General features: G+C 36.2%; 1 protein-coding gene across 4 annotated transcripts in view; it reads left to right on the top strand.

Moving 5' to 3' along the window:
- cdkl5 (cyclin dependent kinase like 5) overlaps nt 1-27,353 on the top strand; it is a 39,439-nt gene that overhangs the window by 1,884 nt on the left and 10,202 nt on the right. For all 4 annotated transcript variants that reach the window (XM_058791142.1, XM_058791143.1, XM_058791144.1 and 1 more), the window contains exons 4-15: nt 11,880-11,925; nt 12,136-12,272; nt 12,382-12,502; nt 12,827-12,886; nt 14,220-14,310; nt 15,419-15,608; nt 17,766-17,846; nt 18,052-18,218; nt 20,624-21,728; nt 22,137-22,238; nt 22,959-23,064; nt 23,542-23,665. In XM_058791142.1, the coding sequence (XP_058647125.1) occupies nt 11,880-11,925; nt 12,136-12,272; nt 12,382-12,502; nt 12,827-12,886; nt 14,220-14,310; nt 15,419-15,608; nt 17,766-17,846; nt 18,052-18,218; nt 20,624-21,728; nt 22,137-22,238; nt 22,959-23,064; nt 23,542-23,665 (2,330 nt within the window). The remainder of the gene's footprint in view (nt 1-11,879; nt 11,926-12,135; nt 12,273-12,381; nt 12,503-12,826; nt 12,887-14,219; nt 14,311-15,418; nt 15,609-17,765; nt 17,847-18,051; nt 18,219-20,623; nt 21,729-22,136; nt 22,239-22,958; nt 23,065-23,541; nt 23,666-27,353) is intronic.

The raw sequence follows: 27,353 nt of genomic DNA, 5'->3' as shown, positions 1-27,353 counted from the left end.
CCTTGTTAATGAAATTTGTAGAGGTGATGCTAGTTTCTCATTTTACCCTTAAGATAAAACTGCCTAACAGAGTTAACCTTTATGGGCCTCGTGACTGTAACTTTCCCAGAAGAGTTGCACAACACATTTAAACTCCTTAAATGGCACATTTGTTGAGAGATTTCTTTTAGAAATATATTTTCAATTGTAATATGGCACGGTTCCCTAGCAACTGGTTCTTTTAAAATTGTGGGCTTCTCCAAATGCATTGCTTGTGGCCTAGTTGGCAGATTTGCTTCATTGTTTGGGAGGCATTTTCAGACGTTCGAACATTGCTAGACTAACTCACAATAAGGTAAATATAAGCATATTTTCAACCAGTAGGAACTGCTTTTATTTAAATTGCTGCTGTGCGGTTGGGAGGTGCGGGGCATTTATGTATCATCCATTATGCAGTGATTTCTGCACATTTTAAAGCTTCAGTTCATACTATTTAGCCTATGACACTGCTATTAATGTGGCTGTACAGTATACAAAATAGCTTGCATCTGAACTGAACCAATGACACAGAGTTTGAAATACATTTATCGGATTTAGTGTCAGAGTATGTTTCAGTTTTGAATAAATAATAAGCGTATGATATCATTTTTTTTATTATCAAAACTACCTGTCTGTTAAGGTTATTTTTTATAGTCCCTTTCTGTGTGTCCTCGATGCTGTTGGTATTTGAGTCATGGTTGCATGCCCAGGATGTGTCTTCACGCCTGGGCAGACAGCAGCAGTGTGGCTGGATGCCTGGCTAGATGATGAATGACAGTACAGTGCAACAGAATTGTTAGGGCTCATTACACTTTAGATTTCACTGACCTCGACGCACACACCCTGGAGTTAACACTGATACTGTGCACAATATTCATGCTGTTACGTGTACAGATTCATGTAGTTACATATATCTTTTCGAAAGTAGTTTAAAGGTCAAAATGAAAGTCAGAAGTTTGTTTGTTTAAATGTTTGCATACAGAGCTTGTCACTAAATCAGAGACCTAGTTGCATATCTCCAGTATATTTATTGATTTTGACGTAAGTTATGTCAAATAATCAGCATGGATTTGAATGGCAGAGAACTGATGATGGAAAGGAAAAAAAACAATCATATTTCTATGCATAATTACATTGTTCCTCTCCAAGTTCCCATGCATCATTGTTATGATAATGAGGCAGATAAATTCAGCAGCAAGTATACTCCACAGCCTGTGCCAAAAGAGAAAACTAGGCTTGTGCTTTTAGTAATTGGTCAGTCAGCGCTTTCCCTCCTTCATTAAATGCATTCAAAATTGCAGCTGAAATCAAGAGTGACTGTTTCTTTTTGGTTGCATTCGGTCTTGTTTTTCTTTCACCTATCATTTTTCTCCAATGCAAAATTGCCTGCAATCTATTTACAGACATTCAAAATAAATTTGGATCGCTCTACATACCTGTGTAAGAACAGTAAATTTGAGTCTGTGAAAATAAGACTGTTCGACCTCATTAGGAGACTAGATAAAATTTGTTGGCTTTTGGTGTTGTGTAGAGCTGCCGCTTGCCTTTTGGATATTTTTGTTATAGAATAGAATAAGATAGATAGAATAGAGTTCTGGTCATTTAATTTGATTGGACAAGCTTTATTCCGAGTGCCATACTTGTTTATAACAGCGCAGGAAATTTGGTATTGTTTGTTTTTTAGTAACAAATTGTTACATTTACAGTCAAATATTTGTCACAAAATATTTTTATTTTAAATTAATGCTGTTCTGTTTAATGGGATAGTTCACCCAAAAATGAAAATTCATTAATTACTCACCCTCATGTCCTTCCAAACCATAAGACTGTTCATCTTCGGAACAGAAATTAAGCTTTCTGACCCTCTAAAGGTAGCAAAGGTCCTACAATGTTAAGGTCCAGAAAGGTACCAAGAACATCGACAAAATAGTCCATGTGACATCAGTGGTTCTACCGTAATTTTTTGAAGCTACGAGAGAACTTTTTGTTGTGCAAAAAAACAAGACAGCAGCACCTTGCGCATGCGTTGTTTACGTTCAAATCAAAGCACGCACATGTGTCGTGATACTCTCCAAAATGGCACTAGAGTGACGAGGAGGAGTAGAATTGTTGAATAAAGTTGTTATTTTAGGTTTCTGATGTCACTGATGTCACATGGACTATTTTGTCGCTGGTCTTGGTACCTTTCTGGACCTTGATCATGGTAGGACCCTTGCTGTCTATGGGAGGGTCAGAAAGCTCTCGAATTTCATCAGAATATCTTTTTAATTTGTGTTCCAAAGATGAACGAAGGTCTTAAAGGGGTCATCGGATGCAAAATTCACTTTACATGTTGTTTGAACATAAATGTGTGTTGGAATTGTGTGTACACATCCACCCTATAATGATAAAAATCCACCCAGTGTTTTTTTTTTTAAATCCCCTTTCTCAAATCAGGCTGTTCTGAGATTCCTGTCAGAATGACGTAGTTCTGCACAGGCCGCTCCTATGATAGTTGATTGACAAGGCCGTCTTACCTTAGACCCGCAGTGAGTGAGCTGAGAGCTGCCCGCCATTGTGTCGACTCCGGTGCAGGGGAAGACAAGATGTCTCCGATTAAGCGATTGAGGTGTTTTGTTGTTGGATGTAATAATGAATATAGCAGTCGTCCTTTACTCCCAACATCTGAGCCGCTGAAGACGCAAAGGATTAACGTTACTTTCGTTTTTGAAGGGAATGCGCCGATCCCCTATCTGCCTAAATACGTCTATGTTCGCGCAAATCATTTGTGATCCAGCTTCATCTACAGAAGAAGTGAGTATAAGGGTTTATTTATGAATCTTTGCAAATCGCCTTTCTTAATATGTGCTAGTTAGCAAGTTTCACGGCTGAAGTTTACAGTCTGCTCATCATCTCATGGAAGAGAGGGGCGGGGTCAGCAGAGCTCATTAGCATTTAAAGCAACATGGACTAAAACAGCTTGCTCAAAACAGAGCTGATTTTGACAGGGTAAAAGGGGTGTTTTTTTACACTACCACTGAGAAATTTTAAGCAAAGCATGTTATAGACTTTTCATTAAGACCCTAAAGAATCATATCAACTTGTGGAAAATGGGCATTTGGAATGACATGAGGGTGAGTAATTAATGACATTTTTGGGAGAACTATTCCTTCAACATTTTATTCATCAAAGAATCTTAAAAAAAAAAAAAATTATTTCCACAAAAATATTAGGCAGCACAACTATTCAACAATTTAGCATGATGATTTCTGAAGGATGATGTGACACTGAGTAATGATGCCAAAAATGCAGTTTTGCCATCGCAGAAATAGATTTTAACATATATTAAAATAGAAAACTGTTCTTTTAAAACTTTAATAATATTTAGAAATATGTTTTCTATTTTTTTTAATCAAATAAATGCACACTGTAAAAAATATTTTTGAGGTTGTAAATATGAATCATTGGATTATATTTCTTTCTATTTTCACTATGTCGTTCTACTTCAAATAACTTCTGTTATTTGCCATTACTTTGTAATTGTTTTGTGAATTTAATGGCATTTTCTAAGTGAAAATTATTTTAAAGTAATTTAAGTTCAGCTTTGGTAAGCATATGAGATTTTTGGTAACACTTTAGTATAGGGACCAATTCTCACTATTAACTAGTTGCTTATTTGCATGGCTATTATTAACATATTGGCTGTTTATTAGTACTTATAAAGCACATATTCTGCATGACCATATTCTACATCCCTAATCCTAACTAATACCTAAACTTAAAAACTACCTTAATAACTATTAATAAGCAGCAAATTAGGAGTTTATTGAGGCAAAATTTGTAGTTAATGGTTTGATAATGGTGAGAATTTGAATTTGGAGTGTGGCCAGATTTTTTTCCCTCATAAACATAAAAACAGTGGTAGTGTATACACAAAATAACTTGGCATGTTGTGTCTAAAATGAAATTAGGCTACTTAAGTTAATATTACCTTGTTGTTTATAGAACTATTGGATAAAGGCAGTCGATGCCAAATTGATAATTTTGTGCTGTTGTACTAAGCCATTCAGCTCATTTGCATACATGATATTGCTTGAAAAGAATAGAATAGAATAGAATAGAATAGGGATTTTTTCATGTTCTTTTCCATACCAACATATATTGTACAATATTAAAACAAGCACCATTTATGTAAATACTGATTTCCATAAAAGCACATTCCGTTCACATATTTGACAAACCTTTATTCAGCTACAGTGTGCATCTCATATCCCCACATCCTCATACAAACAATCCATTGTCACACATCCACTTAGACCCTTAATGGAGATTGTACGTATTGTTCAATATTTTAATAGGCAAATGAAAACTTGAAGCTGTTAAGTCTGCCCTGGTAAAACCTGAATCTTGGATTAGAAGGTGCATCATTCGAGCTTGCCTTTTAATAGAGCAGCAGTATAAATGGTTATTAACTCCAGTAATTGTCATAGTGGTTTTTACAAAGCAAAATATTGTTAAATTAGCATAACATGGGTATATGCATTAAGGGAAAACATGTACACATGAATAAAGGAACAAATACATTATCATTAATATGTGTAAAGCAATACATATTCATTGCACTGTGGTATGTACATTCCTAGAAGTGCATTTTGAGATGCAGGCTTTACAAGCAAACCTTTTAAAAGCTCAGAGCTTCACTCCCCACTGAAAACACTCTTGTTTCTGACTACTGGCATTGGCTTCTCTATTGTTTCTCTCAAGTCTACCCAAGTGATGTTATCCCAGCGAATAGGGCAGTGAAAGGCCCTTTGTGCCTGACCAAACACAACAAGAACTGCTGTTTGTTCTTGTCTTTGGTTGAGATATTCTTGTGTACTTTTCATTTAGTTTTTGCATTTGAAAATACAAAAAAGCAGTTAATATTCTTGTGTATTTGCCAGTCAGATAGTCTGAAAGTTATTTGGTCTAGTGCAATGGTCACTTGAATTCTATTAGTGTCTCCACACCTTGTTTTAAAGCTTGCTTCATTAAAATGAGTGAAAAAAACATCAAATGCATGCAGCTAGGCAGCAATTTATTTATTTGTCAGCAATGTGCAATCACACCCACACTGATTAGCATTTGAGCATCTCATGTTTTAAGATCTATTAAATGACTGTTTGATTTTGCGGTTGATGTGAAGCTCAATAAGGGTGCTTTATATGCTCTCTTCAGACGTGTGTAGACGTGCAAGGCCTGTGCGGTCCTGTGAGTGACGGGGATCATCTGAATTTAAAAGCTTGTTCCCTTGGAGAAGAATATTTATTTTTATAGCGTATCAGTCGAATTGAGGGCAGAGGAGGAAGAGGGGACGTGAGTGTGCATTAGCATTAAATAGGTCACCTTGAGTGGGAACGCTGGTTGTGGAGGGCTGTGTTGAGATGACTGTGCAAGGCACCGTGGACAAGATTGTGTGTGACAGAAATGCCAAGATAGAGAGATATTGTTTTGTTAGGAAAGATAGCATTTTGGACGTGAAGCTGGATAAAGAGGTATTATGTTCAAATATGCTGCTTTTATTTGTGATGTTTGTTTTCTATTGTTCTTGGATGACCAAATATGGTAATTTAAGTTGTATTAGTTCTTGCAAGGCAAAACTGTATTTTATATTCCTCAAACATTTTGGTGGTTGTTGTTTTTTTTTTTAATTCTAAAATATTAAAGGTCTGCAGTCATTTTAACCAGAATCACTTAACATACATTACTGTTCTTAAGTTTTGGGTCAGAAATTGAATTTTATTCATCAAGGATGCATTACATTAAATCATAGTGAACAAAATAAATGTATAATGTAACAAATGCAACAAATTTATTTTTTCAAATAAATAGTGTTTTTTGAAACTTTCCATTCATCAAAGAATCCAGGAAAAAAATGATCACCGCTTTCACAAAAATATTAGGCACAACTGTTTTCAAAATTGATAACAGTGAGCACCAAATCAGCATATTAGAATTATTTCTTGAAGGATCATGTGACACTGAAAACTGGAGTAATGGTGCTGAAAATTCAGCTTTGCCATCAATTATGTTTTAAAATAGATAATAAAACAGTTTGAAATTGTAATAATATTATTACTGTATTAATGTATTACTGACTGTTTTTACTGTATTTTGGTGAGATAAATGCAGCCTTGGTGAGTGTAAGAGAGTTCTTTCCAAAACCGTGAAAAAATCTGAAAGCTTTGTTTTGTAGATCATTTTAATTTTAGGCGTGCTATTTTGGCATCTGTAAACAACTTCTACATTTTTATTAAAATGTTCATAATTTTAAGATCATTCTAAAGCAGTCATCTGAAGATCAAAAGTCTAAAAAAGGCCATGGGTATTAAAGCACTAGATTTGCAGACACAAATTAAATTGTGAGCAGTGATTAATTTTAGTGTCTGGCTGGCTGGGCTTAATCTACAACGATCAAGTGAGCCCACGTTATAAATGAAATAGTTGTTTGTTTCTTTCACCCGAGCATTATTTTATGAGCAGGAATGGTGCTTTAAATCCAGCAGCCAGTATGGTAATAAATTGAAAACATCATGAAGGCTTAAAATGGAATCTAATCACCTTTTACAGGATATTATTTAGCACTTACACATGCCTGTGTCATTGTGTGGCTTTCAAGGCTAAGCTGCCCCACCATGTGTCTAATGTAAACATGTCTGTGGTATTAATAGAACAATGGCTGCGTAGTCAATGGAACACAATCAATATTTGGGACACTCTGGTTCCATTGTATGGATCTTATGGAAGACAACATGCAATGCTCTATACTCTATACGGTTTTTGGGAATGGAAAAAGCTGAATCAGCTTGGTCAATAAAATGTTTTAGGATTAATGTTATTTTTTTAACGCTTTGAGATTTACTTTTTTAATGGAGACTCTTTTCCTATGAATTTCATGTTCAAATTGTCAAAGCTTTTAGATATGTTAAGTTAATGTGAAATCAAAATTTACCTTATTTATGGTCCTGCTTTTTTGTGCACAATTCATCAGTGCGTGCTTATTCAAAGAAAACCTTTTTGTCTTTACATTTTTTTTTACAATTTTTCAATTTCTCATCATTTACATTTACATTTAGATTATCTTTGCCATCATTCAACACTGACTAAAGTTAATCTTTAGAAACACAACTAATTTAATTAAATTGTTAAACATAATTCCTGACAAACTTGTAGCGTCTAACATGACTGATTTTAGCTTTTAGTGTATCTGAAATAGACTATACTGTTCAAAAGTCAGTAAGTTCAGTATTTTTTTAATCAATATTTTTATTTATTAAGGATGCATTAAATTGATTAAACATGACATTAAAATATATTATGTAAGAAAAGATATTGATATTGAAAAATATGAAGCAGCACAGCTGTTTTCAACATCGATAATAAGAAATGTTTCTTGAGCATCAAATCAGCATATTAGAATGATTTCTGAAGACTGTAGTAATGGGTGCTGAAAATTCAGCTTTTCTATCACAAGAATAAATTGCATTTTAAAATATATCAAACCAGAAAACAGTTGAGTATAACAGTAATATTTCACACTTTTTACTGTAGTTTTGATCAAGTAAATTAAGACCAGAATATGCTTCTTTCAAAAACTTTTGAATGGTATCAAATTTAAATTCAAAATTTTCACTTTCTTTACATTTTACTTTTCACTTTTTTTCTCTCCATTAAGAAGAAAAAAAAAGCTCTCTCTGATAGTTCCCTTAAAGAAGCGCTGACAAAAGTAAGAGTACTCTTACAAAGTAAGAGGATTCAATACAGATAACTCTTTAATAGAAACCCCATGAATGGAGAAGATATCAAATTTAGCTGTGAAACTACTCTGTTTCTCCTGGAGGCCAATGGGGTTTGAGTTCATGATACCTTGCCAGCTCAGGCATGGGAGATGTTTAGTTTCCTGTCTTAGCAGCAAGGACAATTAAGGTTGTGCCAGCTTTGTTGGCAATATGAAATTAGATCCATGCTGTTTTTCAACAGCGTAGTTAAACCAACTGTACAGATGTTAGAATGGATGCCAACATCATTATTAACGCAAGTGAAACTAAAAGTTGGCTAACTACATGTTCTGATGTATTTGTCTGTAAAATTGCATCTAGTTATTCCTAAACAAGTTACCATAACAGTACCACGCATTTAGTAGGAACAGGCCTATGCACTCAGGTCTCTGTAAAGTTAAACTATTGACTTTTTGCACTCATGTTGAGAGAAATACCCTCTCGAATGATCCGACCTCCCACCCTCTGAACGCCACGGTGGCTGTGAAGAAAGCTGCGAAGCTAACGAATTAAAACAACAAGCTTGCCACTTGTAATCCTACTATCTGCCCATGCTAGATTTATAGACACACAGGCTCTCATGGATCCCCTCGTGAGTGACAGTAATGATATATTGAGTGGTCTGAGTGCTTTGGACCCCCATCAGCCCCTTTATGTTCCCATCAACAAACCAAAGTCAACAGCCTGTCTTTCACAAGTACACCTGGCCTATACATTAACATGCTGTAATCCAAAACGGAAACAACAAGCTAAAGATCGGATTACCTGTCACCAAATATCAGATATGTCTTTGTTTGATGTCGCTCTGTATTATCACAGGATTTATGTCTGGAAGGTAAAGGCATATTTTTAGTGCATATGCACTTTTGTAAATACAATTATGGCTTGGTCTCCATGGTTATTAGAAATATGAGACACGGACGCTGTGTGTGATGGGTTTCGAAGCTGTGAAAGTCTCAGCTTCTCCATAAACACCTTTCAGATCTCCCCAACCCTTCCGCTTTCTTCAATGTCCATGACTCATTCAGCCCCTATATATATACTCCGAGAGACAGACAGGTTCGTCAAGTAAGTGAAGAAGCTAAAAATATATGTGATTCCTAAATGATGGTGCAATTTTTTTTTTTTTTTTCCAAGTTTGTTACACAATGCTAAAGCAGACCTTTACAGATTATAATGCATTTTCTTTACCTTGAACGTAAGAGACTGCATCCAAATTCATGTATTTCACAGCATGTACTTCACAAAGAAATGAAAATTGTCATTTACTCACCGTCATGTTCTTTCAAACTTGTATGCATTTATTTCTCCTGTGAAACACAAAAGGAGATGTTTTGAAAGCAGTCCAATTGACATTGAACTAGGGTTAATATTGTTAGCTAAAACTTTTAAACAGTTTTAGTAATTCAGAAAAAGCTGAAATAAAATAGAAATAGTAGATGAAAAACTTAAAACGAAACAAAAATTTTAAAATTAGAGAAAACTTTAAATTGCTAAAATTGCTTGAAATAAGTATTAAAACTGGGAAAAAAAAGAAGAAAAGAAACTGAAATAATTTTTTGATGGGGGGAACATGATTAAAATGACTCAAATTTAAACTTTAATTAAATTAAAAACTATTATAGTACATAAATAACATTGCCTTAGACCTCCTTGACATTGTATATCCTATATGTGTTCTACAGAAGAAAGTCATACATATTTTGAATGACACGGGGGTGAATAAATAATGACAGAATTTTCATTTTTGGGTGCAGGTTGCCCCTTTAATTTGAGGAAGAAATTCCAGACTGTTGAAGAAGTGTGTTTTGTACTATATATTTTTAGACCTACTTCCTCCTCTATGTTTGATTTGAATTACCTTTAACATCCCCGGGTTGCATATTTCAGAATATCAGCAGATGCTCATTTAGCCAATACTGCTTTTTGCGTACTTTCTAGCAGAGATGTATGCGTATTGGGACACAGGGCCATTATCAAAACCCTACAGAATTGTTCTGAAGAGACTTCCTGCTCAGGGCCAACCTGAAAAAGAACCCTATATGAGAATATATTTCTGCTGTACTAAGCTAACAAAAATAATTTTAATATCAAAGGACAATATAACCATGGTCTGACTAGTCTAGTCTTATGCTAAAAGCCTAGAAAAGAATGGCCTTGCAGTGTAATTAAAGCAGCCAGGACTTTCTGCAAGTAGCCCATGCAGGGGGCTGGGAAACTCAATATGGAAAATCTACATCCTTATCCAGCCCCACATGCATGCTGTGCCTCTTAATCATTTCTGATCATGAATCATATCTGTTCATGACAAGCTGTGCTTAAAGTGAAAATGACTTGTAGTTCCATTGCGGAGGAGAAGTATGAGGAAGCCTTCAAGGCACTTGCTACTGCACCGGAGGCGTCAGGTAGAGCTAGCGCCTGGATCCAGCCTTGTTGTGGGAGTTTCAGTTGGGATTTTCTTTGTCTAATTGCAACTGGTTCAAATTCTGGCCTCAGCGGCATGCTGAAATCTTCAGGGTTTGGGCATTTTATGGATTTTGTCCAAGAGTTGACAAACATGTCTTTTAGTTGGAGAATTTTCTGAAAACAGAAAAATAAAACTAATAAAAGGTGCATTGTTTTTGCTTTTTGACTTGATAACCCTAATAAGTACTGAGGTGGTACAGTGTTGGAAATTGTGTGGTACTTTGAAATATATTACTTTCCCGTTCAAAAGTTTGGGGTTGGTAAGGGTTTGTTTTTGCTTTTTATGGTTCTGAAAGAAGTCTCTTATGCTCACCAAGACTGCATACAAAAATACAGCACAAACTTTAATATCGTAAAATATTATTCCATTTTAAAATGACTGCCTTCTGCCTTCTGATTACTCCAGTCTTCAGTGTCACAAGATCCTTCAGAAATCATTGCAATATGCTGATTTGGTGCTCAGTAAACATGTCTTCTTATTATCATTGTTGAAAACAGCTGTGCTGCTGAATATTATATATGTTATATATTTTGTGGAAACCATGATATAGTTTCTTGGTGAATAGAAAGCTTAAAAGAACATTATGAATGTCCTCGCTGAATAAAAATGTTCATTTCTTTAAAAACATCTTACTGACCCCAACCCCCAAAATTTTGAATAGTAATATGGTACTCCAGGTTATCCAATATATTTATATATATATATATAGAGAGAGAGAGTGAGAGTGAGAGAGAGAGAGAGTATTGAAAGAATTAACATTGGATTTTATGTTAGTCAAGGGTACACAGTAGATGTGAAAAAATAAAAAACAGGGCTATACCTCTAATACCGGATGAATACCTTATTCATATACCATGGTATTTACATGGTTCACTAAGGTACTTCAGAGAATACTGTTGTATTACCTACAAAAAATGTGGTAAAACCTTTTTCACAAGTGAGTCTATCGGCAACCATGCCAGACAATTCTCTCAATTTAGATTTATTTTCCCTTTATATCAGACTTGTTTGCTGCTGACGGTTATTATACTGCCTTTGAAATACACAGGCTACAGAATTCAAAATAAAAATGTTTTAATATCCATTTATCTGGGCGCTATGTTTACTGTGTAGAATTGTGATAAATGGTGGGTTTTAGCAACTAGCATGGTCATACCGCTAATGCTTTCGCTGTGAAGGGTGCTGTAGTGCAAATTGAGAGCTCTGAATGACAAAGATAGGCAAAAGAGGCTTCGTCCAACAGCACAGATGACAGGGACTCTGTGTGACTGACAGTGGGTGAACATTTCTCCACCGCAAGGGCTTGTGAACCCACAGCTAAATATGTGCATGCAATGCTTCCGCCTAATAATTAGACATCCGAATATAAAATTATCTATTCTTTGAAAACAGGCACATTGTTCCATTTAGCAGAAGCATAGTCAGGGGCTTTGTCATGAAAAATACCCCATTGATACAGCCGGAAAGTGGTTGTTCTAGGTTCAGTTCTTTTGTGCAACTCTCAGTTGTTTATTTTACATCTTGAGTCCATTAATAGCTTGCTAATAAAGCATGTATTTGAGAAAGAGCTCAAACTGATTTACATATCTGTTTTGCAGGAGACAAAAGAGCTTGTGGCCATTAAGAAGTTCAAGGACAGCGAAGGTAAAAGACTGCTACAACCAAATGCTTGCTTTATACATCCATGCAATTTACTGCATCCATAATACTTTAAAAAGGTAATGGCACACCTTGTTTGTGAGAAGTGCCTTTTATTAATCTCATTTTACTTTGAGGGCTCCATAGCACATTTGTTTTACTCAAGAAAACACAAGCCCCTTTTCAATCTTGCTAACCCCCTGTGTGTTCCCGCAGAGAATGAGGAAGTTAAAGAGACCACGTTACGAGAGCTCAAGATGCTCCGTACGCTGAAGCAAGACAACATCGTAGAATTGAAAGAGGCTTTCCGTCGACGGGGAAAACTCTATCTAGTCTTTGAATATGTGGAGAAGGTCAGTGCAATACACTTCTTTTATTTTCTTATTCACTTGTAGTGGTCTGAATTATAGTTCAGATGACATGTTGATAGTGTCTCAGACAGTGTTTTGCTGCATATTTCAGAATATGCTGGAGTTGTTGGAGGAATTGCCTAATGGTGCACCACCTGATAAAGTACGGAGTTACATCTTTCAGCTGATCAAAGCTATTCACTGGTGCCACAAAAATGAGATCGTTCACAGGGGTATGACAGTCTCTGTGTTCTTTATAGATTGCCTTCATTTATGTAGTTTAATGTTTATTTTTATTGTTTTATTATTGCTTTTTTTTTTGTACGAGTTGAATTCTGTTACTTTTTAAAACTGAATATGATGATACTTAAGGAAGCTGTGATTTAACGGTCATTAGGAATCAAATTTGATAAGATCTGTGATGTATTTTATCTATATTTATGCCATTTTTCAACATCTCTTTTTTATTGGTGGTAAAATATTTGTGTACAAAATGGAGTCTTCAACACAAATCGAGTTCACTGAGAAAATATCCGTCCTTTTTATCTAATCTGCAGATATCAAGCCTGAAAATCTCCTCATCAGCTCCAATGATATCCTGAAGCTGTGTGATTTTGGTGAGCAAAGGCTTTCACTCGTCTGATTCAGGACCCTCCACCCCCATATTCACACTGATCTCGCTCGCTGAATGCTTGGTCTCCTTTCCAGGCGTCATGAGTCCCGCAGTGACGTCTGAAAAAAAAAAAAAAGATCTGAAATTGGATTTGAGTGGAAGGGAATTAAACTCTTTTTGTCCAAATCATACAGTACGCAAAGGGTTGACTGACAGCGCTTATTCTCTGGAATGCAAATTTTAAGTTGATTTTGTGTCATTCCATATATATGATTTCATAGACTGAAATGAAAGACTGGGGAAATATCACAGAAAAGGACTTACTCAAAGTAGCAACTCTACTCTCTTTTTCATTATAGCATGACAGTACTAGTGTTTTTAGTAACTATTTTTACAATAAGCAATGTGTTGTGTGACAACCCAACATCGATATTTGTAATGCTTGTACAACATTGTCTAGTTTAAAAAAAAAAAAAATGTATGTAGCTTTATAAAAAATCTATCTATGTATTTCTATATGATATTATTTTTGCATAGAATTATACAACATAATATATTGAATTAAATGCTGTTGTTCATCACAGTTTTGACTGTTCAAGTTATGGTTTTTATGCTACGTAAATACTGATCTGGTTGCAGAAAAAAAAATGTTACATCTTATAACTTATATTATATCATAATTTATAATTTATGAAAAAAAAATGTGTGTTAATTTATTTAATATACATTGTATTGTTAATTTATATATTTTAAAATAAATTAACACACACTACACACATAATTTTTTTATATATAGATTATATAATTGTAAATAAGATGATATAATATAGAAATGAGCAATATAAACACACAAATATTTGTTATAATAAAGTTATATGCTTGCAACATAATCCCCTTAAATAACCTTGACCAGTAGCATAAATATAGTAACTTACTTCAAAAGAATAACTTAATTTTGAGTAGCTTGACAATGAGTTTCAAAGTAGCTTCCCCAACACTGACTGGTAGTATTGTGACTCGGGAAGATACAGTCAAAACACAGGCAATCGTCTCAGTACCTGATAAATCACATATTGTGCTTCCCAGCCTCTGGGTTCAGCTCCTGATGAAATGTATATATTCACTCAGGGTTAAATTTTGCCTCCACACTGAATGCCACGGAAATTGAGCATGACTCACTCCACAGGCTTCTCTCTGAGACTTTTATTTTTAGAGGGAAGAATATGGCAAGATTAATTAAGATCTCTGAAAGTTATGCGCAGTTTGCTCATCCCTGATACCTTTTCTCTTTGCTCTTCCCCCTACAATCTTTCTATCCCGGCTGGTCAACCCCACAGGCTTTGCCCGCAATCTCTCTGAAGGCAGCGATGCTAACTACACAGAATATGTGGCGACCAGGTGGTACCGCTCACCTGAACTGCTCCTTGGGTAAGTCCTCATATCTGTACTTACTGTTTTGTTTTTCACAGTGATTTCTAGTATACTTTGTTTACAGAGACGTGACAAAAAAATCTCTTCCTCAGTGAAGCCAAAAAGCATGAAAAATCAAACTGTAATATTCATTGAGGGCACATCCTTTTTAAAAATGTTGATTTGATATAGCCATTAGATGTGACATCAGGATAGCGGTGCATGATTATTTGTCCTTGTCGCCATTGAAGCGTTATTTTCTAGTGTGTGCCACTAGACTAGATGAATGCGGTTGAACATTTTTTGAAACTCTCACCATTTAAATTCCACCCACACAAATATTCTCTCCCTCCCTCTTGCTGTGTGTTAGTGCAAAGATTTGTGTCTCAGTGTTATGTCTATCTATCTGCCTCTGTCTCTGCATGCATTTCTCCTCATCCCTCTTTCATTTTTAGTGGTGCTATTGTTCTCAGAGTTGGGATTTGAACAGAACCTTAACCCTAAGCATGTCACTCGTCCTGCACCGGTTGTGCTACAGACATGAATGGCGCTTCAAATCACGGTGCTTTGAAAAGTCTTTCTATTACTTTTCTAAGCAAACAGACTTGTGATTTCTGTCTTTCAGATGATAAAAACAGGTGAAAAAAATCCTTTGACTTACTTTGAAGGAGCTATATTTAGGGAACTAAGGGCTACAGAAACATCCTAACTTAGAATCATTTTCTATCTTTTTAGTAACCATGGTAATTTTCACTTAGGAAATAGAACTTTTTTAATTTTACAGGGATAGTTCACCCAAAAATGAAAATTATCTGTTGAGCCCAAAAGTTATATTTTGAAGAATGCTGGTAACCAAACAGTTGACAATAGCCATTGACTTTCATAGTATGGAAAAAGTTGATGGAAGGCTACTTCAAAATATCATCTTTTGTGTTCAGCAGAAGAAAGAAACTCATACAGGTTTGGAATGACCTGAGGATTTTACTATTTTACTGATCTGTTTATAATTTAACTGCATGTGTATTTAACTTCATGTATTTGAAATGCTAATTATCTTTATGGAAATGAAGAACTCGGATGACGGTCAGTGCTTGACTTATATTTGTCTTTTGCTTGGCTCTCGCAGAGCTCCATATGGGAAGGCGGTGGACATGTGGTCGGTGGGGTGTATTTTGGGAGAACTGAGTGATGGGCAGCCCCTGTTTCCGGGCGAGAGTGAAATCGACCAGCTCTTCACCATTCAGAAGGTGTTGGGCCCCTTACCACCAGAGCAGATGAAGTTGTTTTACAACAACCCTCGTTTCGCTGGACTAAGAGTAAGGACCTGTCTTCTTCTCTGTCCTGTTCTGTTCTGTTCTGTGCTTTCTTCTCCTTGCCTCTTCTCTGCTCTCCTTTCCTATGGCACGGATCCCAGTATTCTGAATAAGTGGCTGTCTATGACTCATGTATCGCTATGTGCCAGTGTGAAACACAACTGGCTTTGCCTTGACAGAGCTGATCACAGTACATAATATTCACACACATGCACATACACTGACACATACATAGCCTCAAAAAATATTTTGACACTCAAATCACATTTTAAATGCTATTTTGTTTTTAGGGATGTCCCTATCAGGTTTTTTGTGCCCCCGATCCGAGTTATTGAATACCGAATCCGATCCGATACTTGTATTTTACTAGTGCTTGGTGCACATCTCAAGTACATTGAAGCTCTATGGTACCGTGTTGTCTCCAGGCAACATACTTTATATTAGGGTTTTTTTAATAAAATGAGACGCCCATTTAATTGATAAATACTATCTCAGGGTAGTAGAACTCAAACACTAATCAATGAAAATGCAAAAAATGACCCACAGGGGTCCATTTTGCTTCTAATTTCAGGACATGTGCACATGTCACATGACTCCCTATTTTCTCCAATGAAAAGCATTTATCATCAATTTTCATCCATATAATTGCCTACAAAAAATCTGAGTCACCTTCATTGGTAAGTAAAGAAGTATTTTCCAAAACTAAATTATATATCATCAAATGTAATTTAGGAAATTACAAAAAACTTCATGTTGCCTCAAGGCAACATTGTACCATAATGGAATCACATGAGACCATGCAGGCCTGCTAGGTAATAATAGAAGTATATGATATGTGAAAGGAAAAGAGTTAGAATTATCTAAATGTATTTGCATTGTTGCAAAATTTTGTAATGCATTTGTAAAAATAGTAATTCAGATACTGTATCTGCACGTATTATGTTTTTTTCTGTTTAGAGGAATTGCTTCCTCAGCTTTCACAAGCAGTGAGGTGTCATTAGTGAGGAAGGAGATTTTACATGCATTTGCATGCTTGTAAGGATAAGGTGCATATTAGGATAAGGTTATGCTGATTTTACTTTTTTTTTTTTTTTACCTTGAAACAACTCTGATTGTAGTGTTTTGATATGATAATTGATATGATGGTTTGGTTATACTTGTGATCCACGATGGTACAATGTTGCCTGAGAGCAACAGCTGGATATGAAATTGCATTTTATTAAATATGAGATATGCAATACATTGAATATTACAGAAAACTAACTATCCAAGTATTTGTTTAAAGAAAATGATGTTAACAATAAATATATTTATTTTTTTATGCATGAAAATGTCAAATGTTTAAATTTGTCCGTTGTGGTACAATGTTGCCTTGACCCAACAAACATTTAAAAAATAAATAAATACAAAATTAATGAAAATGTTTATTAATATTGTTATAGTGTCCAATTTTAAGCAGGAAAAACATCACAAATAATTTTTTCCTCATTGATATCATATTGCGTACCGTAGAGGGTTAAAATCAATCCAGCGTATACAGGGATGTCCAGAGACTTTCTCAGGGGCAGGGGCTCAAATGTAAAAAAGGGACATCGGTCATCACTAATATGCAATATAACAATTACTATATATACTGTATACAACTATATAATAAGATACATACTATCTCTATATATATGCATACACTGTATAAAGACATTGGAAGATGTAAACATGTTACAATGATAGACATTGTAAACAGACTATGTGGTCTTGTATTTTATATGTACATTAAGCAGATTAATTGCAATATAAAGGGAAAAAAGTTGAGATAAGGTTAGAAAGCATGAAGTTCACGAATGCCAAAATGCCAGTCTATCAGTCAAGTCCAAAGCAAGACGTAACCCATAGCAATGCATTATGATTTTTTTTTTTTTATTTGCTTTTGTCGTTTTTTCAAATAGTACTATTTAGGTTTAACTGAGTTTTTATTTCAGTTTCAGTTTTTATATATTTCTATTTAGTAATTCTAATGCTTTAGCCTATTTTTAATGCTTTCACATCTTAATGCAATTAATCAATCACAAATATTCCATATTTGTTATGAATTATGCGATTGTTCCGCTTTATTCTTTAGTCCTGCTTCTTTCTTTAATTATATATGTGTGTGTTTTGTTGCAGTTTCCTTCTGTAAGTCATCCTCAGACGCTTGATCGAAGGTACCTGGGCATCATCAATGGACTCATGTTGGATTTAATGAAGGTAAAACGGTCTGCAACATTCTTTAGAGAACATTATTCCCTTTCGAATCCCTGTAGATGTGAAATATTTGCTGTTGATTTATTTTAAAATAAACTGCAGATGTCATATCACCCCCAAGTGCAAAGTGTTATTAAAGACCGAATGTGAATTAGTTTTATTGCTCTAGTGTGGCATGACTCTCCTCATTCTCTTTTCACTGTATCAGAACCTGCTGTGCCTGAACCCCACCGAACGCTTTCTGACAGAACAGTGTCTGAACCACCCAGTCTTTCAAGGCCTTAGAGGGCCAGAGCGGCCAGCTGCCCCGTCGCCCACCCCACCTCGCTCCTCAAAGAGAAAACCATACCATGGAGACAACACCATACCCAGCCGGTCAGTAATAGCTGCTTCTGTGAACTAGGTTAATGTGCGATTTCCAAGCCACTAGTGACTAGGGGTGCGCCGATCGAATATTCAGTGTCGGTATCGCTCCGATACTGGCATTTTCTGCCGGATCGGGGTATCGGTCAGATGAGACCAATCCAAATCCGATATTGTGCGTATACTATTGTGTTATTGTTTAAGCCCCACAAAAGCCACAAACACATGATAAAACACCATAAAGTTTCCGTGCACTATATTTCAAGTGTTCTGAAGCCGTTCCGTAGTTTAATGTGAGGTGCAGGTGAATATTTAAGTCAAGTTCACGTAACTCTTCTCTCCGCTGCGGCTGTGTGTCATCCTCCATTCAGCATTCAAACTGTGTGCCGTGTTCGGTTACGAGTCAAGACGATAAAACTCTGCAAGATTATTAAATGTTCCTAATATGACACTTGATCTGTAAATAAAGATAAATGGTTTTGCATAAAAGGACTTTATTTTGCAGGACTTTATCACTTCGTGCTGTTTTCAAAATCGTGTTGGTGTCTGTTAGATCACAACACTGGACTAAAGAGCTCTATGTTTTTAATGAGCACAGTAACTGAAATTTAAAACTGTTCAAAGAAAAGGTTCAATAAACTATTGCACAGATTTAATACACTACGCATCAATATCTCTTCACTTTGTGCTTTGAACCTTTCTATGCGGACTGCGGAGCGCTGTGTGCTGTGTGCTGTGACTCCGTGTTGCTTCAAGCGCATCATTCTGCACTCGGGATGTGCATAAGCTCTTTGTGCCGCTCTGTATTTGGAGCCTTTCGTATCATAATACTTTTGCACAATGAAAGATTATTAATAGCCTTTCTTGTTTGTCTTATTTATCATATGTTTCTGCCGCATTACTGTGCTATACATTTAAAAGAAATGTCTTTTAATTTTACAGTATATATATTTATATATAAATATATTACTTGTTTTTCATGAATGTATTTTACAACAATACAAAGAGCAATGTTTATCATTTTACATTATCATTTTAGATTTAGTCCTACACTTATTTGTTCCCCACTAAATGTTTTTTCCCACTAATTTTAGATTTTATAAAATTGTGCACTCATGATTTTTCTAGAGTAACTTTTGCTACTGAATTATCCACTAACCTAGTTTATAATAGTATTTTTGTCATAGATTATAAATATTTATGCATTCATTTGTTATTTTTCTTTACAATAAATTTGTCTATATTTAGTAGATTGTGTGTAACACAAAAAAGCCATGATCAGGTCAACACACATTGAGGTCAACGCTGATAAAAAAAAAAACTGCCCAGGTATTGGATCGGTATCGGCAGATACTCAGAATTTTTGGTATCGGATCGGTATCGGCTCTAAAAAAGTGGTATCGAGCCACCCCTATTAGTGACAGCAGACACAGCTGCCAAAATGACAAATTTTTCTTAATCACTACTGCATGTTGGCTACGCCCCTGTATAAGCATTTTTCAAATAAACAGATGGCGCATTGGTTGAGCCAGAAGCTGACATTTTTGAGCAATGTTTTAAAAGTGCAAAAGGAAGTCTTTTTCAGGAAGTCAACCTGTCCTGAATAACCTACGCTGCCACTGAAATGTGAGAAAGTATGTTATAACATTATAACAAAATTACACTTCACCTTTCAGTGTGACTCATAAACAGAACACCTGGCATTTTGTAAAATGTATTTGTTTTAAAAGGTATATGTGGATATAGTCGAAAGTATTGTCTATTAAATTAGTTTTAGTTAGTTATAATTAGTTTTGTAGAAGCCTTTCTATGCTAAAGGTTGTTTTAAATTAAACATGATTTTAAAACATTACAGAAAAATAACTTAGAAAAGCATCCAGTGTTATTTTAGTATTTATTTAGTTGTTTTAGTACTTTAGTATTCATATTCTATTATAGTATTTATTAATATTTTGAAATAGCTATTGTTTTTATATGTTTAGTTTTTATTTAAATTGTAGTTTAAATTTTAGAAATTTTGTGCTGCACTATTTTCTTCTTTTTTGTAATATTTGTATTTAACTTTAATTAATTTTTATTTAAGTAATTTTAGTATTCATTATTAAACTTATCTTAGTCTTGTTAGATTAGTTGCGGGAGAAACATGTTTAATTTTTAAGTTACATTTTTTTCAGCCTTATTCAAATTAATAGTTTTAATTAATAGTTTAGTTAACGGTAACAACAGTGAACCAAGAAATCATGAGAACCAAAATGATCAGAAGTTACATGAATTTTTGTACAAAACGAAAATTTACAATGTTATTTAAATGAATAGTACTAATCTGGGGTCCAGCATACATGGGAGCTCCTTCAGTGCTGTTTTGTACTGGTTCAAAAAATGTCCAGAATATAACCATTTTGTGTTTATCCATGCAGGAGCCACGCCAGTAAAAGTTCAGGTCACCGGCGCGCTAACAGCAAGGATTGCTCGTCTCTACCACGCCATGAGGACCTCCACCGGAGCACCGACAGCTTCCTGAACGGCAGCAACATGCCGACCTCATCCACCCTGAGTCCCACGCTACACCCCAAGAGCTACCAGGCTCAGACCCTGAACCGCTCGGCCTCTAGCAACAAAGACCTGACCAACAACAACCTTCCCCACCTCCTCAGCCCCAAAGATGCAAAGGGAAAGACCGAGTTTGATTTCAACCTGGGGCCTAAAGCTGGAGGTGCCACTGTGGGAGGAGACACCTCTACCGGCAAGTACCTCAAGTCGTCCAAACAAGGCCGCCACTCGTCCTTCCTGGAAGGCAAGACCAGCACGCTGCAGTCTGGGGACAAACACAGTCGCCATAACTACATGGAGTCCTCGCACGGATCCATGCCTTCCACATCCTCCTCCAAAAGTTCCTCGTCCTTCCTCAGCCTGTCCAAGAGCCACGGAGCACTGAACGATGCCAAGTCCGTAAACAATCTGGCTGAGACACGACTCCACCTAGACGATCCCATGGTGGGATCAGGCTCAGGCTCCCGGTACTTCCCGTCCAGCTGTCTGGATCTAAACGCTGCTCCTGGGAGCCCCAGAGGCGAACGGCACGCTGGGACGGAGCGCCAGGGTCACAGCCCCAGCGGTCGGGGGAACGCGCGTCTAGAAGGGGGCACTCTGGACTCACGCCGTTCTTCGGGTCGGAAAAAGACGCCAGATGAACCAAAGGCTACAGACACGCTGGACCCAAGCAGGGCCGCAGGAGCAGGGGGCGGCCATGCTCACAACCTGCCCTCCCCTCATGAGTCCTATCCTTACGGTCTCGGCTACACCAGCCCGTTTTCCTCGCAGCAGCGACCTCATCGCCACTCCATGTATGTACGAAGAGAGCGACACCGGCCACACGGCCAGGAGACGAATTTGGTGGTCGGGCAGGGAGTGCCCACACGTGCCAGCAGCCTACAGCTCCTCTCGCCGCAGCTCCAGCATCGCACACTCCCACGCCACAACACCAGTTCCTCTCGAGAAGAACTCACGCAAGATCTGAGCAGGGTCAGTGACCTGCTCTCGTTTTATCTCCGTGTCCTGTAGCACATTACAGTAGGCGCCGATCTCGCTCATCTCCGTTGGTTCCCCTGATCAGCATTTGAATATTTCTATCCAAGCAAGGATGCCCGCTTATTCATCTGTTCGTCTTTGTCTGAGTATTACTAGTCTTCTCTACTATTCGCAAACAGGAGTATTACAAATAGTGCTTGTTCACCGTAATAATTTCAGAAAATTCAGCTTGTGATGTGTTTGCGTGTGTGTGTGTGTGTGTGTGTGTATGTGATCTAATTTATGATAAGGCTCCGCTGCATCCTGCATTCATGCATTTTGTTTTGTTCTCTCTGATTATTACATGCACACTCCCAGTGTCTCCCAGTGTCTGCTTATTTTGCTGTGTGTTTATGTCTGCAGAATGACCAGTCTCCCAAAGAGAAGCCTCATTCTCGACCCCCGATTAAAGATTCTACGAGGGACAACACAGCTTCCTTCCACTCACAACGCCCAAAAAACGAGGTCCGAGGTCTCAACAGGACCCTCAGAACGCACGCGTCCACTTAGACACTCACTAGTTGCTACTGTTTTTCATGCATCGTCTTATCTTTGTTTTTTTTAACGCATTGATCATAAAAGCGATTCACTTTTAGCTTTCATCGATATGGATGTTTTGTAAATGTTCATGTCATTACATTAACTGCTAGCTCATGTCTTTAGCATTAAATATCTAGGTTCTTAGTTAAAAATTTTGGGTTTTGGGTTTACCCAAAAATGAAATGTCTGTTATTATTTACACACCATCATGCTGTTCTAAATTCAACTTTCTTTTTTAAGTGAATTCAATTTTAAAAATGTTATTTTTATGTGCAATTACAATGTATGGACTGAAGCTTTTGAACTTCAAAATGGAGACAAAACAAAAAAGTGATATGACTTGGTATATGTGGCTTATGTTCCATGATCCACAATAGCAGAACAAACCAAAAAGCCATAGTCAAAAGTCTTTTCTTTTGTGTTCTATTGGAGAAAGAAAGTCTCACAGGTTTGGGGGTGAATAAGTGATGACACAAATTTCATTTTTGGGTGAACTGTCAGTTTAACCTCTGATTCTTCTCTTCCTTAATCATTCCTTTCTCCCCAAGCAAATATTCAGTTATAGTAAGACAGTTTGTGCAATATGTTGTAGGAACTGCTGTTTTATATGCTATCCTGTAGTGTGACCATCCTCTTGTAACTCAGGCTGGGATGTACCATGACACTCATATGGAGGATGGAACCTCATCCAAGGAAAACAGAATGATCTACAGTGACTCGATGCCTCGCAGAGTGGGAAGCTTTTACAGAGGTACCCAAAAAATGTACTAGACATATTGTGAAATATTATTTCAGTATAACAATACATTTTCAAATGTAATTTATTCCTGTGATGGCAGAAAACTGAATTTCCACAGCGATGGACAAGATTAGAAATTATTCTGTTATGCTGATTTGCTGCTCAAGAAATATTTCTTATTATTACTGATGTTGAAAATCATTTGATATTTTTGTGGAAACCATGATCACTTATAAGTTCAAAACAAATAGCATTTATTTGAAATGGAAACCACTTGTAACATTATAAATGTCTTTACTGACACTTTTAATATTAATGTGTCTTTCCTGAATAGAAGTATTATATTAAAGAAAGAATCCCCAAAAAAGGCCCCAAACTTTTAAACGCATGTACATATATGTAAATACAGTATGTATTTATGTTGTAATAATGTTTGACTTAAGCTTTGATATTCTAGCTTTTTTTTTTTTGTTCTGTCCTTTTGTGCAGTCCCCTCTCCTCGACCTGACAACACGTTCCATGAGAGTGCTGGACAGAGTAGAGTGCCAGCAGTGGCGGTGGAAAGCACAGCCATGACAAACCACCCCAAACGTCAGACCAATTTCGACCCCTGGTGAGAGAACACGCTTGTTAAGGCCTCTCGATCTAGACAAATTATTCTGTGCGCGTATACTTTGGCTGTAAGATGATATGCTTTGTTAAGCTGGAAGTGACAACAGTAAATATTTGGCTTCAAATGAAAAACTAGAACATCAAGGTAAAACTAATTAGTGTCCTCAACGGTTTTGAGAAGTCTGGCAACAGAGGGAGCAGAAAATAATAAAGCATGCCAACTTACATTCTCTCTAAATTCACTGGTGATAGGCAGAAATATATTTATAATTTTAGTTGAGCTTTTTTTTTTTTTTTTGATTGATTGATTGATTGATAGATTGATTTGCTTTCATTAGCCATATTTTAATTAATATGTTTATATATTAAATATATTTATATTAGTGCTGTCAAACGATTAATCGCATCCAAAATAAAAGTTTTTGTTTACATAATATGTGTGTATATATACTGTGTATATTAGGCTTGGGCGGTTTCCAAATTTTGATACCGTCAAACCTCCTCCCTATTTTACCTCGGTATACGGTATTACCGTGAATAATAAAAAAATTATGACATAAGGCTCAGACAGTGTCACCAAACTGTTGGCTTGTGCCTAAACCGTTCAGAAACTGAATACCAAACACTAATACTGAAACAATAACATGCACAACAATATTAACAACTTTTATTAGCAACAAATAGCAGTTTAGAAAAAAGTGCAAATACAACAGTCAAACAGAATTAAATTAACATAAACATCCATATTATAAAAAGTATTGCAAAGCGGCTGTCGGTGGACCTAGATGTTGTTGGTCCTGCATCGGGAGGCGTTGAAACTGTTGCACCAACCTGATCTCACAGAATTCCGTGTAATGTTCACGGACTTAATTAACCTCCGAATCTGTGGTGGCATCACGGAACCGCCCGAAAATTCCGTGATGGGCTCACAGAAGGCACCAGCCGTGGTCCATGCACGGATTCACTGGTTCAACACCAGCGCTGCATCGGACCACGTAAAAAGAGTGACTCCGATGCAGTTATACTTTCACTGGAGTACCTGACCCCACCCCTACCTTAAACCTACCCAGTTCTGAACAATAATGATGACGATAAATTTCCCAGTATCGCGTCGGCATGTTGATGCTAAGGGTTTCCGTGTGTGGAGCACGGCTGATGCCTGTCACTGACTTACATTGGTATCACTTCTGTGAGTCCATCAAGGAATTTTTTTTGTGAGCCCATCACGGAATTTTCGGCGATTCCGTGATGCCACCACAGATTCGGAGGTTAATTAAGTCCGTGAACATTACACGGAATTCTGTGAGATCATGTTGGTTGCACTGAGTGAACTCGGGTCCATCCTCGCAGCAGTGTGAGTGGATGGTGGTTTCAGATATGCGACCTTAGGTTCGAGGTATTTCCATCTCGCGGTCACCTTTTTGTTGCACAATTTGCAAATTGCCTCGTCCGTATTTACCGCCTCTCCCTTCTCGTTCGGTCGAAACCCAAAATACTGCCAAACTGCAGAAGTTGTGTTCTTTTTCGAGACCAGGTCACTTGGTGCACGACTCGCCATCTTTCCCCCTCTCTCTCTTTTTCCTCCACGCTGTCACGTGATGACAACCAAGCATACGCATTTTTAGGCATTAAATAAATTATATTTAATATATATCCTCGTCTCCTATATAAGTGCATTGTTTTTTATGACGGTATAACGGTATTGAAACTGATACCGTTGCTATTTTTAGATCCCGCGGTATACCATATTACCGTATTACCGCCCAAGCCTAGTGTATATTTATGTATGTATAAATACACACACATAGTGTGTATATATATATATATTGAAAATATTTACATGTATATAAATTTATATATTTATATTCTTATTTTATATTATACATAAATGCATTTATTATATAAACATAACATATTTTTCTTAAATATATACATGCATGTGTTTATATTTATATATACATAATAAATATACACAGTATACACACATTATGTAAACAAAAACTTTTATTTTAGATGCGATTTAAACGCGATTAATCGTTTGACAGCACTAATTTATATATAATATAAAATATAAGAATATGAATATATAAATGTATAAATATGTTAATATTTTCAAAATATATACTGAATGTGTGTGTATTTTTATATATAGATAATAAATATACACAGTACACACACATCAATAATGTAAACAAAAACCTTTATTTTGGATGCGATTAATCGCAATTAATCGTTTGACAGCACTAGTTTAATGTAATAAGGTGAATCTTATTAAAATTTCTGTCATATTTTACTAACATACACTATATGGACAAAAGTATCGGGACAACTGACCATTACGCCAAAAGGAACTTATCCAGTGACATTGCAATCTAAATATATTAAAGACATTAATATGGAGTTGTTCCCCTGCTTTGCTGCTATAATAGATTCTCACAAGATTTCGGAGTGTTTATGTGTGAATTTTTGCCCATTTGTTCAGTTGAGCATTAGTGAGGTCAGACACTGATGTTGGATGAGAAGGCCTGGCTCGCAATAAATGTTCTAGTTCATCCCAAAGGTGTTTGATGGGGTAGAGGTATAGATGTTATGATCATAGATCAAAGAATTGCCCATAATGTCCTGGTATGCTGAAGCATTAAGATTTCCTGTCTCTGTACGTAAGGGGTCCAGACCAAACCCTGAAAAACAGCCCCATAACTTTATTCCTCATCCACCAAATTTTACAGTTGGGACAATGCAGTCAGGCAGGTGATGTTAGGGCTGCAAAACGATTCATCGCGATTAATTGCATTCAAAATAAAAGTTAATGTTTACATGCTATATGTGTGTGTACTGTGTATATTTTTTATGTATATATAAAGACACACACATGTATATATTTAAAAAAAATATTTGTATTTATATATACATAATAAATATACACAGTACACATGCATATAGCATCAGGGTTCCCTCGGGTCCTTAAAAAGTCTTAAATTTACTTTTTCAAATTTAAGGTCATAAAAAGTTTTAAATTGTACAAGAAAGTCTTAATTATGATTTAAAGAGGTCTGAAATTTGGGTACAGACCAGAATCGTGATACAGCTTAATGTGACGATTAAACTTCAAAAGGCTATAAATAAATATGAGCTGCTCATTTCAAATTCTGGTGCTGCTCTGCTTTGTGTTCTGCCGTTACTGCGGAAACATTTAGAAAGAGCCTCCTGCTGGCAGAGAATGAATGTGCATGTTCAATAAGGCTGTTGTTGTGAGTAGGGTATTCCTGCAATACGGGAGGCTGTAGTGTCAGAACTGGATTTCTAGGACCCTATAGTTTTTTGTTTGTTTGTTTGTTTTTTAATTATTTTATTTATTTATTTTTTGTATGTATGCATTATGTCAGGTCTTCCAGCCAGTCCTATCAAACCTTTACAATTAATCCAGATAAATTTTTAATGAGCCAAAAAGAATGTAAGAGAGAATGAAGAACATCACACCTCTCTCTATTCTAATTCTATTCTTTAAAAAAAACAAAAAACTTGTCCCATTTAGACTTGCACACTAGCTTTTCTAATCTTTTTGTATTCTATCTGTTTTCTTTTTATTTATTATACAATTAACAAAAGCAAAAAAGGCCTCTAACACTAGCTTGCTCTATTCTTTTTCTATTCTGTTTTCTTTTTATTTACTATATAATTAAAAAAAA

This window comes from Onychostoma macrolepis, chromosome 11 (assembly GCF_012432095.1).
Source record: "Onychostoma macrolepis isolate SWU-2019 chromosome 11, ASM1243209v1, whole genome shotgun sequence".
Lineage (NCBI taxonomy): Eukaryota > Metazoa > Chordata > Actinopteri > Cypriniformes > Cyprinidae > Onychostoma > Onychostoma macrolepis.
The sequence above is the reverse complement of the archived record's forward strand: the minus strand, read 5'-3'. Positions and strand labels throughout refer to the sequence as shown.